Raw genomic sequence first — 17890 nt, 5'->3', positions numbered from 1 at the left:
GGCACAAATTGAGGACAAATATATGCAATGACCATCCTTTACCTGAAATGCAGTGACCACTGCATCCTGCCACTGGTTCTGAGGAGGAGCTTCCCCCTGGAATACCCTCAGAAACACGGCGATGGGCATTTTGCTGGAGGGCCAACTCTTCTGCAGGGGCTAGGTCTGGACCCCATGGATCTCCAGCTATTTTTTGCTTGTCTGCCTTCTTATTAACTTTAAAATTAATGTTTTTTTTATATTATATATGATTCTTTATGTCAACAATTCTTTAAATAGTTATATACCAATATTTACCAGTTTGAAGTATATTCTTGTACTTCACTTTAACCTTTTCCCGTGTTCTCTTTGTGCTCACGTTTGATCTGGAATTATGACATATTAAATAATAATTAATCTGACACATAGGAAATGAAAAGCTGCATTTAATAAGTATAATGTACACTGCTTACGTGTTTAATTTGTTGGCCACTTTTTGAACAGCCATCTTTTCTGGTTTGGGCTGCTTTTGAAGTGTTACCCCTTATGCATATTAAATCTTGAAATTCTTCATATCCTTTGAGTAAAAGGTCCTGCTCTGCTTGTGTGAAAAAATGTGCCAGATCTTTTGTCATTTTGTTGCAGCCTATCAAAGACTGATCATGTTTTTCAGACTCAGTATATACAGTATGGGCTTTTCAATCAGCATGGGCGCGCACAATCATCTCAGATGATTAGATCCAGCTAGACTAATCTACTACACAGCCGCATTTGAAAAACTGACTTATCCTGGATGAGTTTCACCTGATCTCGGATGATTTAAGCGACATATGGAAAATACCCCCCAGGAGTTAGAATAGAAAAGCAAGAACTCTGAGGTGGTATTAACATGCCAAAATAAGGTGAATTAACTCCAATACTAATGTAAGTTTACCTGAACTTTGCAGAATAATTAGTCAGCTAAAACTAACCACTTTTGTTCTTTTAGACTTGAGTACAGCGTTTGACACCGTAGAATACAGTACTCTTAGTAACTGCCTTAGTGAATAGGTTGGTCTTTCTAACAGCAGCTTAAGGTGGTTTCAATCTTATAGGGATGAATTCTTGGCCCACTCAGTCTGCATGCTCCTGTCAGTCCAGATTATTTCGAAATACAAGGTGAACTACCATGATCAAATCTGCAGACAACACATAACTGTGTATTGAACTGCAAGGGATGGAAACTGAGAGACAGAATGAGATGGGGTTGGTGTCTGTATTTATGTATATTTCATGTTTTGTTGCTTTTTTTATTTTTCATACTTTTATTTATCAGTTATATTTATAACAGTGTATTGTCCACCATTTAATTGTGCCTCTATTTCTTGCGCTTTGTGGGCAGGGCATCAGGAGGTGGAGTCACAATGATATCACTCTCTCTGAAATCTCTCTGGATATTTAAGGCAAGAGTTTAGAACAGGAAAACAGTGTTCTTGTGTTAGGAGTATTGGTAAAATTTGTCATTTTTGTGACTTCCTCATTTTTGTTTAATAATGACTTCTTCTTTATTGTGATTTTTGACTTGTTTGTGTTTGGAGAGCTTTTAGGCAACTCCTTTGAACAATTTTTTGCTCTTTCCTTGTACTGTTTCTTTCATATTTTTTTCTAATACAGATTTTTTGTTTGCCCTTTTGTTCTTAAGCCAGGGTTTCCAGTCATTCTTCCTCTTGTGGGGCTTTTTAAAATTTTTTTGGGATGTTACCAATTGCACTGGCCTACTAAAGAATTGACTTTTTTATGGTGTTTTTTAAAAATTTGAAGGTAATGGACTGAAATTTGGAACAAAATTGACCTATTCCATATAGTTTTTTTTTAAGATGAAGGTTTCAGATATAATCATTTTATATAAAACGTATTATTAAATTTATTTATTTTTTTCTTCTTGTAATCCTTTGAGGGTGTTTCACAGTGAAATGACCAACAGAAGTCTGTTAACATAGACGCGCTCCACTTTCCACTATAACACCTCTACATTTGAAAGAGGTCCTAATGGAACTTTGCCCAATCTTCAAACCATTTAAAAAACAGCTTTCTCTTTACTGGACAATAAAAGGCATTCTTCTAAATATAAAGTTCTGGCTATTTTTATAGAAAACGAAGAGAAAAAGAAATAGTGACTGAGAGCAAAAAATCACCTCAACCAATGTTAAGAACAAGGAAAGCTGCAATTTTTTAGTCAAAAGTATAAATCAAATAGTATTCTGAGCATGGAAAATACATATGCCATAAAACAAACGCAACTTAATCTAATATCTATTGAAAACAGTTTGTTGTTGGGAAACTTCAATTTCGGAAATGGATTTAGCATACCTCATTGTATAAAGTGCACTGATTTATTTATTTATTTATTTGGGAGGATTTGGGTGTTATTTTGCCAGCTTGACTTTGTTTAAGAGTGCAATTAGTGGTTTGGAGCTAGTTGGATTTAGGGTGAGTCTTTTAGGAGGTCTCAGACCCAGTCTTGTTATGTTTAACAAACATGACTCTGGATGTGAAACAGTAAACATAGTCGTGACATGTAGTAAGAGGATCAGAAAACAAAAGTTCACATAACCATATAACATTGTTTTATACCTTGATTTTTGTCTATTTTAGGGCTTTCAAGTCTACATTTTCAATGCCTGGTGTTATTTTAACATGTTGACTTGAAATTAAAAAGTAGATTTTTCATTAATATCTTAGTTTTATTTATAGACGCTATTTTGAAGGTCATATGACCTTGATCGTTATTAACATGACTTAACAGAAGTTACAATATAAATATGGAAGTGGTTGCACTATGTATTATGCCTACATAGTAACAGTTAACTTTTTTTCCAAGTAGGTCTTAATGTTTGGATTTTGTGTTCCACTTTTGACTCTTTTCTGATTTAGGTCTTTGATGTAATCCTTTGAATCTGTTTACTTGTTCTTATTTAGTTCTTCCTGTATTCTGATGCACACATTATTTGATCATGATTTCTTGTTTATCAGTCATTTCCTTTTTTATTTTTGTGTTCTCACAATAATTCCTGTCACTCTGTCGCCCAAAACCAGAGCCAAAACATAACACAAAATCATACTCAGAGTAAAGAAAAGGAATTTGTACCAAGAGATCATTTTTACCAACAATATTTTTGCTAGAGGTTTTAGGCTAAATCCACAAACTTGGACAACCTGGAGGTGTTTGACAATGACCTTTAATCTGGTAAAGTCACATGCTACAAACCTATGACTGACCTTGCCTAGGAAAGGCATATCAGCTATCAATTATGTCCCAAAATTTCAGAGTTGATAAAAAATAAGATGGTTCATATATAAATAGAATTAAGTGCATAACATAAATAGAATTGTAGTGAAAAAAAAATAAATGAAGCCATTGGATTCCATAATCTCAAGAAACACCGGAATTATATATACACTATTTTTAGAATTTCAGAAACCTGGTATATTACAGCCAGGATTCATTCCCTGGCTTCTGTTTATTTCCTGCATTTCTGCTTTTGATAACCATAAATCATAATTTTTCATTTTCTTTGTTACTAATGTTGGCTCAGTTTTTCATTAATTGTGTAGAAAATCTTTAAATGTGACTTTGTTCATTGTGTTTTGTGGGTACTGTCTCAAAATGTGGGGAAACCCTAATGTCACCACTTCTGAGATCCCCTCTGGCTATTAACACCAGATTCTACTTCATGCTCAGAACGTGTACACACACATCATGGCTGCCACGTGTTCCCAGTGTTAATTTGATTTGGCCTCTGAGCATATCCTCAGAAAATAACATGACGTGTGCGCGAGTTGCAGTACTAGCAAAAAGTTGGTGGGACATAGCGTGATCATATTGGAACGTGATGTCAGACTCTCTGTTTACTATCTACATGTGACAGAAAGCTACTTTGAGGATCCTACAGGATTGATGTGCATGCTTCGATGTTTGATGAATGGTTTGATGTGGTGAAGCAAAATGCCAACATACAAATGCATCTGTTATATTCAAGTGTCACATATTCCACAATGTAATGACACGATACAGTTTAAAAGTTTCACGTACCATATTCTGTGCCGTCATTTTTTTGCACCTACACAACAGCTTCAGAATGTATGGTAGTGTTTTGGAGGCACAGAGAAAAAAATAAGGACACGGTAAAACCGTCTATTTTATGATTAAAGTGGAAATTTCAGCTTGAAAATGTCCACTTTAACCTTGTAGTTTACTTTATTATTAAAGTAGACCATCATAAAGACCATCTTAATACTAACCCAGTTGTTAATTGTTATGTGCTTTTGGGGCTTCCTCCTGAACTGACAGCTGCAACTGCCACACAGAACAAATTACATTTATTACATACTAGCAAAATACCTGCGCTTTGCAGCGGCGAAGTACTGCCTTAAAATTTTTATTAAGAAGAAAATTAAACCTTTTTAAACTGAGGGAAAATATACCAATAATTATTTCTTAAGGATCTCTTTGTATACCACATTGTGAGTTCGGCCCTCCGGTTGTATTATGACCAAGCTGTGCGCTGAGCTTACTCTTGAGCATGCAACGTACTGTTGGCCATGTGAACAGTAATCTTGTTTCAAATCTCACAGCTTGGATTGCTGCTGTCATAATCGGTTTGAGTTTCATAGTTTGTTTCAATTACGACAGTATTTGTAGGACTTGTGTTGAAGAGACATTCGGCATCTGTCAAGCGTTGTAAGCATACAACCGGTTTCATCGATAGCTTCACATCCAGCTTTTGAGAGTTTAAACATTCATAAACATCAAAGTGTCCACTACTGAAATCGTCACCTGTCAATTTAAGATGTTTAAGAGGCATTGCCGGTTGTCAAAAGGTGTAAAATATTTGGCCATTTCGGTACACTTGAAAGCGACAACCGAACAATTCAGTGGCAGCCATCAACTCACATGCAGATGCATAGGTGAAGGGCTTAAGCATTTCACTCTTATAGTGCTCCTGTGTAGTATACTTATCTCCTGTAGCGTCATCAGTCCACACCTTGAACCTGTCCCAGTCATTTAATACATAAGACACAATGTTCCTCTGGATATCAAGAGTGAGCCTGATATAGCTGTGCAATATGTAACAAAGAGAATGGAAAAGATAGGTGCCATCTCCAGGCATGGAGACCACTCGGTAAGTGACAGTTCTTTGATTAATGGTGATCACTTTGATAGACATGTTAATGGGGGTACGGTTGGAATGATAAAGGAAATTGGTACCTGAACAATGTAAAGTAAGTCTAAAATACCTACACAATAACTATAATCATAATAAATGAACAATAAAACAGCGGAGAAGAATAAAAAGACTGTAGTTATCAGCAGGGAGACGTAAATCCCGTGGCGAAGCAAGGAAGGGAATGTAGAGACTGGAGCGACGGACGGCCTTATATAGGCAGGCAGCCAACAACATGGGAGGCGTTGGGATGGGGGACCCAACACCGCCTCACACGGTGACCGAGCTGCAGGCTATGGACGTATATATGTACGTAAGTAGGATTCAGTTAGCGTTGGGAGCCATAAATAAGAAAATTCAACATGGCAGACGTTGTCGACCATTATCGATCGTTATGACCGTTACGTGTAGAATTAAAAAATGAAACCTGCTTAACTTTTGTAAGTAAGCTGTAAGGAATAAGCCTGCCAAATTTCAGCCTTCTACCCACAAGGGAAGTTGGAGAATTAGTGATGAGTGAGTGAGTGAGTTAGTGAGGGCTTTGCCTTTTATTAATATAGATTCCAGCTCTCTGCATATTTAGAATTCTTACATTTATAATTGATAGCACTTTCATAATAAAATGCATTAAAGTATGTTACATTTTAGAGATACGTCTTTAACTTTAAATAATGAATACTATTAATAATTACACATGTGGGGGCAACACGGTGGCACATCCCTTGTGTTCCCTGCCTGGAGTTTGCATGTTGTCCTGGTGGGTTTCCATAGTATGCTCCGGTTTCCTTCTAAAGACATGAAGATCTGGTGACGCTAAAATGACGCTAGTGTATGTGAGTGCTTGTATTCACCTTGCAATGAGCTGATGCCCCATCCAGGGATTGTTTCTCGCGCCCAAAGCTTGCTGGAATGGGTGTATCCCTGGATTGATGGATTTAATCAATAAACATCCATCCTTTTCAGAGATATTGTGGCAAGGTATCCTCGGAATTTAATGGATGTTTCAGGCAAACAATACAGTGAAGCCGAACGTTTTCTCACCGTGATGATATCTTGCACTGCCACCTAGTGGAATGTTCCAGATTTACGTAAAGTAAGTGCACAACTATAAACAGTACCACACTTGCAAAGCAGTAGTGTTTGCTGGAGTGCGTGTTGTGTCGTATGAAGTATAAACCTGGCCTAAGCGTCTAGAAAAGAGGATCTCAGGAGTGGAGTCATTGTTGAAGTATTATTTTTGGGTCAGATTTACTTATTTGTTTCATCTCTTATTTGCCAAGGATTTCCTTTTAGGCAACTCCTTTTTGGCCCTTTTAAGTTTTTATTTTTGCTTTATTCTTTTTCAATTTTTTAAATAAATATGGTAATTCATAAAGATTATTTGACCCACACCATAAATACCAAAGATAGTTTTGAATGTAAAGGCATTTTAAACTTAAAAGCCTGTTTCCTCATTTTTGAACCTGGTTAATGCATAGCCTCGGGTAGAAGTATTGGAAGCTGACTGGGGTGGGGTGAGGTTATATTTTGGCTCTCTTGGTTTTTTGTGCAGGAGTGTTAAATCAATGATATACTCACTTATAGCAGCCAATGGCCCTGAACCTCTAAGTCCTCTCATTCAGCATCTTATTAACATTACAGACTGGATGAGTATTAATTTCCTCAAACCAAACAAAGAAGAAATTTTTAGTTATTGGTATCAATACAAAAGTGAAAATATTAGAAATATACTTGATCATTAGGATTTGTGTTCCAAGCCAAAAATAAAGAATGTAGGAATTCTTATGAACTCTGGTTTTAAATTGGCCTTTTCATAATCCCTTCTTTGTACTAAGTATAATAAATTATAGCAAGTACTGAAATATCATACACTTAAAAATGTTGTACTAGTCACTAGCTATTTACATTTCTCTGTTTTCATTTTCTGGTTTTCTGCAGTGTCATCTTGTGCTGCAGACATTTGACTAAAAAACTCTTTGCCTGCCTTTGATGGTGAGAGGGATATGGATGGCTGGAGTTTATATATTCCTCTTCTTGGCAATCTGACTTTTACCATTCCAACTAATGAGGACTAAAAACTGTGAGTATAATAACAGTATTTAAAGTTAACATTAAGTTGTTCAGTAATTTTACGTATTGCATTATATTTAGAGTTCATTTAATGACATTATTAAAAGCAGTAAGGTGGTGGTGTAATTGTGTTAATTAGTTTTATTCCTTTGACCTTTAAATTCATTAAGTGTTGCATTTCTACTTATTGCTTCATCTTCAGCTTAATGGGTTCATTTGTCTGTTCTTGTCAAAATTTTTCTTAAATATTTCTTTTGTGGATCTAAAAAATATTAAGCTATTTCCTGATGAGCAGTTAAAATGATTACTATGTTAGAGATAAATTATAATGATTAAGCAGTTGATCAGAAAGCTGTATAGAGGATTGTGTCGAGAGCGCAGAGGATTATCGGGATACAGCATCTAGCCCTGAAGTACAGCACACACTGCCTCAGCCATGCGCACAGCCTATTTGAACTATAATCTACATAATTATGATGGACAGATGGATGGAATAATTAAACAAGTACTACCAAGATACTTCAGTGGTCCTTAAAAGTTTTGAAGAATCAGCATTCTAAACTTACAGATGGTTTGACATTTATTACCAAGCTTATTGTGTGGCGATTGGTTACATGGAGAAAGAAAAGGAGGGACAGGAATTGGGGGTTAGTACGTTTGACAGACACAGTACTGCTACAATAAATTATTTAATCCAGGGTCGTGCATGTTATATTTATGGGCTATATATATATATATATATATATATATATATATATATATATATATATATATATATATATATATATATATATATACATTTAGTTTTTATAAGTTAAGACGTTCAGGAGGCTTCCTGCTTCTAAGAGGGTTACGTCGTACAGCTGATGTGTGTTCATCCCCTAAGGAAGCCTCAGGTAACCATGGCACAATAGCATCAGCAAAAATTGAAACAGGAGAGTCAGGTGGTATCCCCGGTTGGCTTTGGGTCCACTCACTAGAACTTAGTTCCTCAGACGTTTCTGTGTTACCGGCTGCTTCATCAGGTATAGTGGTTAACAACTGTTCAACATGTCGTCTCCATGTCTGGCGGTCTCGTGTTCATACCTTATAAGAGACAGGTCCAGTCTTTTGAAGAATGGTTACTGGTACCCATTTCTCAGTGGTGAAATAGTTACAAGCAAGGACAGCATCTTCACTGAAAAACTCACGATCTTTAGCCCGCTTGGCACGTTGTTTTACTTGAGCGTGCTGCTTATCATAAACTCTCATTTGAGTGGTAGCTGGTCTCAACAAATCAAGACATGTTCTCAGCTGCCTGTTTAGAAACAGATCAGCTGGTGACATACCTGTTGTTGCCTGGGGTGTGTTACGATATTTAAGAAGGAATGTGTAAAAACGTTACTTGAAAGGTGCTTCACTTTTGGATGCTTTAAGAGCATGTTTACGGGTTTGCACCATTCTTTCAGCCAGACCATTAGTAGAGGGATGATAAGGACTGGATAGGAGATGTTTAATACCATTGCCTTTTAGGAATACTTCCATTTCTTGGGACACAAAAGTAGGCCCATTATCCATCACAATCTGCTCTGGCAGTCCAAAACGTGCAGACATCACTCTTAAGGTTTGGATCATCTTTTCTGATGTGATGGCGGGCATGATAGTGACCTCAGGCCACTTAGAATGTGCATCCACTGCGACCAGAAGCATAACACCCTCTACAGGTCCTGCAAAATCTAAATGAATGTGTTGCCAAGGACTGGCAGGACATTCCCATGGATGCAATGGTGAGGGACTTGGCATATTTCTGAGGCCTTGACATGATGAACATGAAGTTGCCTGTTGCCTGTGAGGTTAGCTTCAGCGAGTAACCGCTTCTGAATGCCCTCACTTCTTAATCCGCACAATAGCCTGTCATGTAAGGCGTCATCCAAATCAGCAGCAAATTCACAATGTTCTGTAAGTTTCTTGAGCACCGCTACATATTGAGCAATTGACTTGCCTTCTTCTTGGTTCCGTTTGTGAAACCTAAATCTTTCAGCTATTAATAATGGCTTAGGCGAAAAATGTGATTCCAGGATCCTTACAATATCATTAAATGACTTGTCACTGGGTTTTCCTGGCTGTACCAAACTTCTCAGTAGACTAAATGTCTTTGCCCCGATAACGCTAAGAAATGTCGGCACTTTCAAGTCATCGTTATTGGCGTTGGCTTTCACAAAAAACTCAAATCGCTCCATATAAGCACCCCATTGGTCAACTGAATCATCGAATGGCCCGAAATGTCCCATTATCATTGCCATTTTATCCCTTGTGCTTATCTTCATTGAATGGCGATGCGTAGTAATAGAGGTGCACTTTTAAGTTCTTCGCATCCACGTCGCCAGTGTTATACAGTATATATGGGCAATAGGATTGTAATTTACCGTATGTGGGTCTGCGCCCACCCTGGATCACGTGGGGGCCACGGGTTGAGGGCATGGAAGCCCCACCCTGCAGGGGCCCGTGGTCACCGCCAGGAGGCACCCCAATGCCTTGGGGACCTGTTACCTCAGCACTTCCGCCACACCTGGAAGTGCTGGGGGGAAGATTAAAAAGGACACCCAGTGAGCTGCCGGGAGAACAGCCGGCACTTCCGCCACGCTAGTGCGTGGCCAACGGGGGAGTGTCGGGAACACCTGGAGCTCATCCGGGACATGAATAAAAGGGGCTGTCTCCCATCAGTCGAGGCTGGATTCGGGAGGAAGAAGGACGAGGCACGAGAGTAGAGTGGAAATGGCCCAGAGAAGAAGCCATTGCGTGGCCAGGACTGTGTGTAGGGTTTGTGTTTGTGCACGGACTGTGTCTGAGTAACATTTAACTTGTAAATAGTGTAAATAAACACGTGTGGTGGTGAACTGAATAAGATGTCTGCCTGTCTGTGTCCGGGCCGGGTTCAACAAATTATAAAAGAAAGAAGGACGCAGGTTCAAAGTAGTAACTAACAGGTCCTTTACTAAGATCGTTTCCAGAGTACACGTTAAGCAGCTTTATTATTAGTTTCTCCTTCCTAATAGTTCTCTAATACCCCATAATAATAATAATAATAATAATAATAATAGCCCCTCATGGACCCCGTGATCAGCAGAGGTGACTGTGTGCAGAGGGTGCAGACCCATAAATATCTGGGAGTGCAGCTGGATGACAAATTGGACTGGTCTGCCAATAAAGATGCTCTATGTAAGAAAGGTCAGAGCAGACTATACTTTCTGAGAAGGTTGGCATCCTTCAACATCTGCAGTAAGATGCTGCAGATGTTCTACCAGACAGTTGTGGCGAGTGCCCTCTTCTACGCGGTGGTGTGCTGGGGTGGCAGCATAAAGATGAAAGACGCCTCACGCCTGGACAAACTTGTTAAGAAGGCAGGCTCTATTGTAGGAGTAAAGTTGGACAGTTTAACATCTGTGGCAGAGCGACGGGAATTAAGCAAACTCCTGTCAATCATGAATAATCCACTGCATCCACTGAACAGTGTCATCTCCAGACAGAGGAGTAGCTTCAGTGACAGACTTTTGTCACTGTCCTGCTCCATTGACAGACTGAGGAGATCGTTCCTCCCCCACACTATGCGCTTCTACAATTCCACCCGGGGGAGTAAATGCTAACATTACTCAAAGTTATTGTCTGCTTTATTTATTTATTTATTTATTTATTTATTCATTTTTATTACTATTTCATTTAATATTGTTTCTTTGTATCAGTATACTGCTGCTGGATTATGTGAATTTCCCCTTGGGATTAATAAAGTATCTATCTATCTATCTATCTATCTATCTATCTATCTATCTATCTATCTATCTATCTATCTATCTATCTATAATCCCTTATTACTACAGAATCCCCAAAAGTCCAGACTTACAATATACTACAGTGCACGTCCCAGCAAGCATCTTGCGGGAGGCAGGGACAGTCTCTAGATGGGGCACAGCTCATCGCTACCACTGTGCTACCATGCCCCCATGTTTAATACATACTTTAATTCATTTAATCTTGAAAATTATATCGAGTATACACATCAGTATTTAAATTGTTGTTCAGAGAGCTGTAATGTCATGAACATAATGTATTTTGTGTTCTGTTGGTGTAAGAGATAGTACATTTAAGAAGCACGTAGTGATTCACACGCATAGAGCACATAGAAGAACACATACTATACGAAGCATTTAACGTGCTACTTTAGTTACGATGGGATCTGAGAAACTCTAGTAAATTAAACATTGATTTTAAGATTAAGTTTATGATGTTCTACTCTAATGACAAAGAGATTAAAGTGAACATTTCAACCTTTTTTCATAGTGTCCTTATTATTTATTTTTTCTCTGTACTCTAATACGCTTCCATATGACACTCCAGCAGTGGGCTATGACTCGCCTTTTCACAGCAACTTTGATATCTGACCACTTCTTTTATATTTCGGGCAGTGTACGACTTTTTGAACTTGAACTTTTGAGTTTCTCCACCACTCTGTATCACTCGATCAACTTCCTTTTGTTGTTTATGCCACTGCTTAAGCCAACAAATAGTACTTTTTCCTTGCCTTCACTTTGCATTCCTGAAATTATTTTTTTCATGTGCTTCTGCCATTGTCTTTTAACAAAATATTGAAAGGAAGGTGAGGTATATGCACAATTATGGAAGGAGTTGGGGTGGAACAGCAGGAATGTGCACGTGCATGTGATATAGCGGGTCTGCGGCTCAGAATAATAGGCCAGTTTTTAAATAAATAATTGCGACACGTGAGGCTTAAAGAGAGGGCGAAGTAGTGTGGCTGGAGTGGTTCTCAGACATGATGTAGTGGGAGGATGTCGTGCTTTTGCCGAGATGAGCCTGGATGGGGCAGTGGTGGGAGGAGGAGCAGGGTCCGGCAGCTCTCTGCAGAACGCTATGGACTAGGTGGTGGGGACACGGGCCAGGTATAATGGATATCTGCGCCTGTTGGCATACGTCTCTCCATGCTGCAAAGCCTATGAAGGATAAGCCGGAGAGGCGTCATTTCGAAGAGGTAAGAACCTGGCAATGAAAGATTTTTAACGCTCCTTTCAATATTTTAACCTTGGTTTTATTGGATTATTTTAAACTCTACATGTTCACTGTTTTTTAATGGATTATTTATTTAATGATGCTTTGATTGTGCTGCACCATTTATTTGAACACTTTTTGGTTTTGACTATTTTAAAATAAAAGCACTTCTGCACCATTTCCCTTGCTTTGTTTGGTGTCCAAATTGTCCATCTTATCCAGTTACATTACCGATGGTGTTAGGTTCAAGGGATCCCAAAAGGGAAGTGGGGGCGTGGAGTTAAAACCGCGCATTACTTTCCACGCTGACCGGGATTTATGGAGCTGAAGTGTGTCAAAGTTGGCTTAGTCACGGTTTTGTGTATCTGAATTTTTTATGCTTACACACATTTCCAGTTTTGTCCTTACATCAGATTTAGTGTGAGTTCTACGCACAAAATTATACATGAGGCCCCAGGTCATGTCACTTGCAGGAATTCTGCAGGAATTCTCAGATGATTCTGCACTTAAGGTATGTATCGATAATGGTGATGAGACAGAGCATAGAAGTCAGGTGGAGAACTTTGTTTCTTGGTGCAAAGATAATTTTCTGCATATTAACATCAGCAAAACCAAGAATTTGGTTATTGACTTGCACTGCACTAAAAAGCCACTGTCCAGTCACTATTCAGTAAGTGGCTGTAGAGGTGGTCTACTCCTACATGTGCTTGAGGATCCACATTAATGACAGGTTTGACTGATTTCTTAACACAGAGGAAGTACAATATATAAGAAAGGGCAGAGCAGGCTTTTCTTCCTTCAGGAGACTGCATTCCTTTAATTGGGGAAGTGACATCCTTCACATCTTCTATTACTCTGTGATGGCCAGTGCAATTTCTATGCTGTGGTGTGCTGGACTCATAACATCATTTCAAGAGAGGCCCAACAAATAAACAAGCTGATTAAAAGGACAGGCTCAATGATAGGACACACTCTGGACCGCCGGACGCATTAGCAAAGGAGAGAGTTAAAACAAAACTGAGTGTTGTTATGAACACTGCTGTACATCCTCACACTAATACTGAGTACTTTTTGCCAATGAATCCTTCAGCAGTAGTGTGTCAAGAAACAAATTGGGGATCCTTTATATCAACAGCAATATGTCTACATAATGCCTTACTGTGACATTGAAAGCCAAGTCAGAGATATTCTTTCATTTTAATTTTCTTGCTTTATAGTCATTTTGTATATAGTGTGTTCAAACCACATAGTGTGTGTATATTTGTTTATTTGCTTATCTGCCTATTTATGTACAGTATTTATTTATTTATAGTGCTTCTGTAAAAAGACAAAAGGGAACAAATAAAGTTCTATATTAAGTACACTGTTTTTCTGCTACAGCTTTATGACAGGCATTTTAATAGAATTTTTATGTAGCAATTAATTTGATATTTTTTTCAATGTAAGTTTGACATTCTCTACATATAATACAGATATTTAAACCATTAAAAGTGACAAGGTCAAAATATTCTACACATTTTAAGAATGCCTTAACATGATCTGATCACTTTTCAAATAATTTCTTTGAGTGTCAGGGTAAGAGTCTGTGGACATAACTGAAAACAAAAAAAGGCCTAATTAAATTACACAAAGCTATTAATTTTGATTAAAATTGATCTGGTATATTTTGTTGTAAAGTGGAAGAAATACATATAGAGAAAGTATAGATAGATAGAACTGGTGACAAGGTCAACTTTGAATTTCTTTTATTTGTGCTAAACATTTCATACATAACTAGATGCGTTTACAAACTGTGTAGGCTGACTATATGCATTAAATCTTCCAATAAATGATCTATTTAGTACTTGCAGTACTTGGGTCCAGTCAAATCAATTTGGAAAACAAAATATTAGATTGTATAAGATCACTTAAGGACTCCAGGGGCAGCACGGTGGTACAGTGGTAGCACTGCTGCCTCGCAGTAAGAAGACCTGGGTTTTCTTCCCGGGTCTTCCCTGCATGGAGTTGGCATGTTCTGCTCGTGTCTGCGTGGGTTTCCTTTAGCTGCTCTGGATTTGTTCCTGCCTTGTGCCCTGTGTTGGCTGGGATTGGCTGCAGCACACCCCCGTGACCCTGTGTTAGGATATAGCGGGTTGGACAATGACTAAAAGTTTGGTGCATTGTTTTTAATTTTCCGTTTTATGTCTATCAGCTCTAGGAATGAAGAATGATATATGATTTGATCTGTAGGTACAGTATATTCTCCCTATTTAACTTTCATAAGCATATCAATAATTATTGTGTTTATTTTGGTCACAGAAACCAATAACATCAGTGGGAGATATTTCTGGATAAATGAGAATATAACATGGAGCAGTGCTCAAAACTACTGTCGAGTAAACTACACAGACCTGGTCAGCATAAGAAATGAGAGTGAAAATGAAAAGATAATGAAGGAAGCACAAGGTAGTCCCTTCTGGATTGGCATGTTCAATGATGGCTGGACATGGTCTGATGGAGGGAATTCAGCATTTCGAAACTGGGCTTCATATTGGAATGTGTATTCTGAAGACTGGACAAGTGAATTATGCGGAATGATTAGATTTAATGGAGACTGGAATGTCTATCAATGCAACTATAGATCATACTTCTTCTGCAGTAACAGTATGGCTCTCTTATTTTTTTTTCCTTGCCAGCAAAAACTTATCCTTATAGGTATGTTGGAAAGAACTTAAGCTTAGAGAAAGCATAATAATAAAAATTAATTAAAGACACACAGATATTCTTAATTATCTTATTTGGCAGATTAATAAAATAAAACATTATTTGTTGTAATAGTTATGAAAACTAAAAAAAAATTTAAATGTTCTTACTTTTTTATTTTTTGCTGTTGAATAATGCATTTATCAATATGTACACATCCATTTTAATAAATTATTTTCTCTCAGAATTGCAAATATTTCAGGTTTAAAAAGATAAATAACAAATCAGAATATACTGCTCACATGTGAACTCTGTTTTTTAGGAGTCTGTGGACCATCGTCTTGCACTACAACATATGTTTTTGTATCAGTTGCATTGTCCTGGTATGATGCTCAGAAGTACTGCAGATCACATTACACAGACCTGGTGACTGTGGATAGCCAAGCAGTGAATAACTAGGTGATTCAAGTCAAACCAAATGATGGATGGATTGGGCTGAGACATGGAAATGATACTTGGCAGTGGTCCAATGGAGACAAAATAACCTACACGAAATGGAGTCCATCCCGTTACTGTGCTCGGGTTCAATCAGATGGGTCCTGGAGAGATTCAAGTTGTAGTGAGCAGATTTCTTTCATGTGCTACAATGGTAAATATATTTCTTATGATATTTTGTTATCCTGAAAGACCCTTTTTAGCATTTCTTACTTAAAATAGTTTTTGAGATAATGATCTTTCAATAGTTAAATTGTATTGTTAACTTTTAAATCTAAGTCTCATTAGTCAATGCCTCAAAGACACTTGGAGAACAATCATCAGTCTTAGAACACTTCAGAGGCTGTGAGGCTTCAAAGTTACAGACTGGACAGGTAAAAATTATTGAATGTCCAAATTAAATGTTTAAAGATTATATTAGAGGCTACTACTAATGTCTACATTAAACTTGTAAGAAAAACAACATTGTATCTTTAATATTGATTCATTTGTCCTTTAAGAAGTAATATATTTAAAATTTACTCAAGGCAAGAGTTACCACTCAAAGCCCTATTTTGACAGAGTAATGGTTCAATACAGCGATACACTTTTTGTGGTATGTTTTATCCATTATACAGATGAGTTTAAAAGTAAATAACATTTGCCTGTATATTGTATTATATTGTTTTTCAGGGTTGTGCAGTTGGAGTGTTAATGATGGGCTAACATATTGGCATAGCTGGGAGTTTTACTTATTCATACCGACTAACCGCTAGTTTCAAATCTGTGTGAACTTTGGATATTGTGCCATTTTTGTGAAGTTTTATTTGAGTCCTGCAAGATACTCAAAGATGGTTTAATTGGCACCTCTAAATTGCACTTTGTTTCAATCAGTTTTGTACATGTGTTTATGTGTCTTGCAATGGACTGATGTTCCTTTCAGAATTTGTTCTAATCTTATGGTGTCAGGATAGACTCTAGCCTCAGCAAAAAACTGGGGTGGGAAATGGAGTAAGTCAATGAATATTGGAGACAACCTGAGTTCATAAGCCTGAATCAGCATAGTAAACAGTTCAGGGCTAATGTGAAAAAAGTTAACAATATTAGTTTAATAGATTTATAGTCAGTGTCTCATCTGAGGATATGTTCCAATGATAGCTTTTTTAGAAGATTTTATAATCTGTCTCTGTAAGTTTTTTTTTAACTTAGTCTTCATCAGGGAGAATGAGTCTATTAATCTGTAGCATTTTTCAACTGAATTTAATGATAAGCACTGTCTTTTTTCTTTGAATCTGCACCTCTGTATATATACGAGCCTGACATATGATTCACAATGTCATAATGCTAACAGTTATAACAGTTAAATGTTAAACAAGTTTTTAATGTAATTATAATAAGACAATTTACAATAATGTAGATTAAACAACAGTAATAAAATGTCAGGATTGCATATACTGTAGCATTTTCTTTAACAAAGATTTAATAATTACAAAAATAAATAAAGAAAACATCCTTTATTTATAACATAGAATCCAGCAATGTAAATAAGGTATATGCGTGGATAAATCAGATAATGAACTCATCCAGCGCTTTGCAATACTGTCAAACAAACTACACTGATCTTGTCAGCATACGGAGTGACAGCGAAAATGAGATGCTAAAGAATAAGGCTCAGGGAAGCCCCTTCTGGATCGGTTTGTTCAACAACCCTGGAAGTGGTCTGATGGTGGGATTTCAACGTTATAAATTTGGAATCTATATTTTTGCATTTGGAAAGCCAATGAAATATGTGGATTAACTACATCGTTTGGAAAATGGTTTGAGTTTCCCTGCGCTCTCCATATTTCTTCTTCTGCAGTAACAGTAAGAATCTCTTCAAAACTTATTTATGGCTTCAATGAAAATGCACTTACAAATCAGAGGGTGTAGAACACACAAATATACTTTATTATTAATGACCAAAATAAATGATTGGCTAAATGGCCTTTTTATTGACATCACATTCTGCCCCTTAATTTTATTTGAACACAACACACACACAATCACATATTATACTAGACTTTCATAAATAACCTAATTTGTACACTTTACATGAAGTATTGTTGTCACCTTAAATATAATTACTGTCTTCAGAAATTCTTTATGCACAGCTAGTCATTCACAAAATGCGGGGTCTTGTTAGCCTTTAAATTTTTTATTTGTCTGTAATATTTTGGCAGAAAAAACAAATAATTTTTTTTTCTAAATTTTCTTTATTTACTGTTACATATTCATTGTTATCTAACTAGATTGCAATTCCAGATGCTGCAAGATAAATGCAGTAGGATGAATCAGTTTGGAGTATGATTCATTTACTATACACTAAGGAGCTGACAGCTTTAGAAATTGACTTTAACAGTGTTTTCCACCATGTCCCTCTCCTGGAAATGACTTTCAAGGTGGTC

General features: G+C 37.2%; 1 protein-coding gene across 1 annotated transcript in view; it reads left to right on the top strand.

Moving 5' to 3' along the window:
* Positions 1 to 15021, top strand: part of LOC120538568 (macrophage mannose receptor 1-like) — a 91710-nt gene extending 76689 nt beyond the window's left edge. The window contains exons 5-6 of the mRNA XM_039767963.1: positions 14589 to 14849; positions 14966 to 15021. Of these exons, the coding sequence (XP_039623897.1) occupies positions 14589 to 14849; positions 14966 to 15021 (317 nt within the window). The remainder of the gene's footprint in view (positions 1 to 14588; positions 14850 to 14965) is intronic.
* Positions 15022 to 17890: the final 2869 nt, after the last annotated feature.

The sequence above is a fragment of the Polypterus senegalus genome, chromosome 11 (assembly GCF_016835505.1).
Source record: "Polypterus senegalus isolate Bchr_013 chromosome 11, ASM1683550v1, whole genome shotgun sequence".
Classification (NCBI taxonomy): Eukaryota; Metazoa; Chordata; class Cladistia; order Polypteriformes; family Polypteridae; genus Polypterus; species Polypterus senegalus.
The sequence above is the reverse complement of the archived record's forward strand: the minus strand, read 5'-3'. Positions and strand labels throughout refer to the sequence as shown.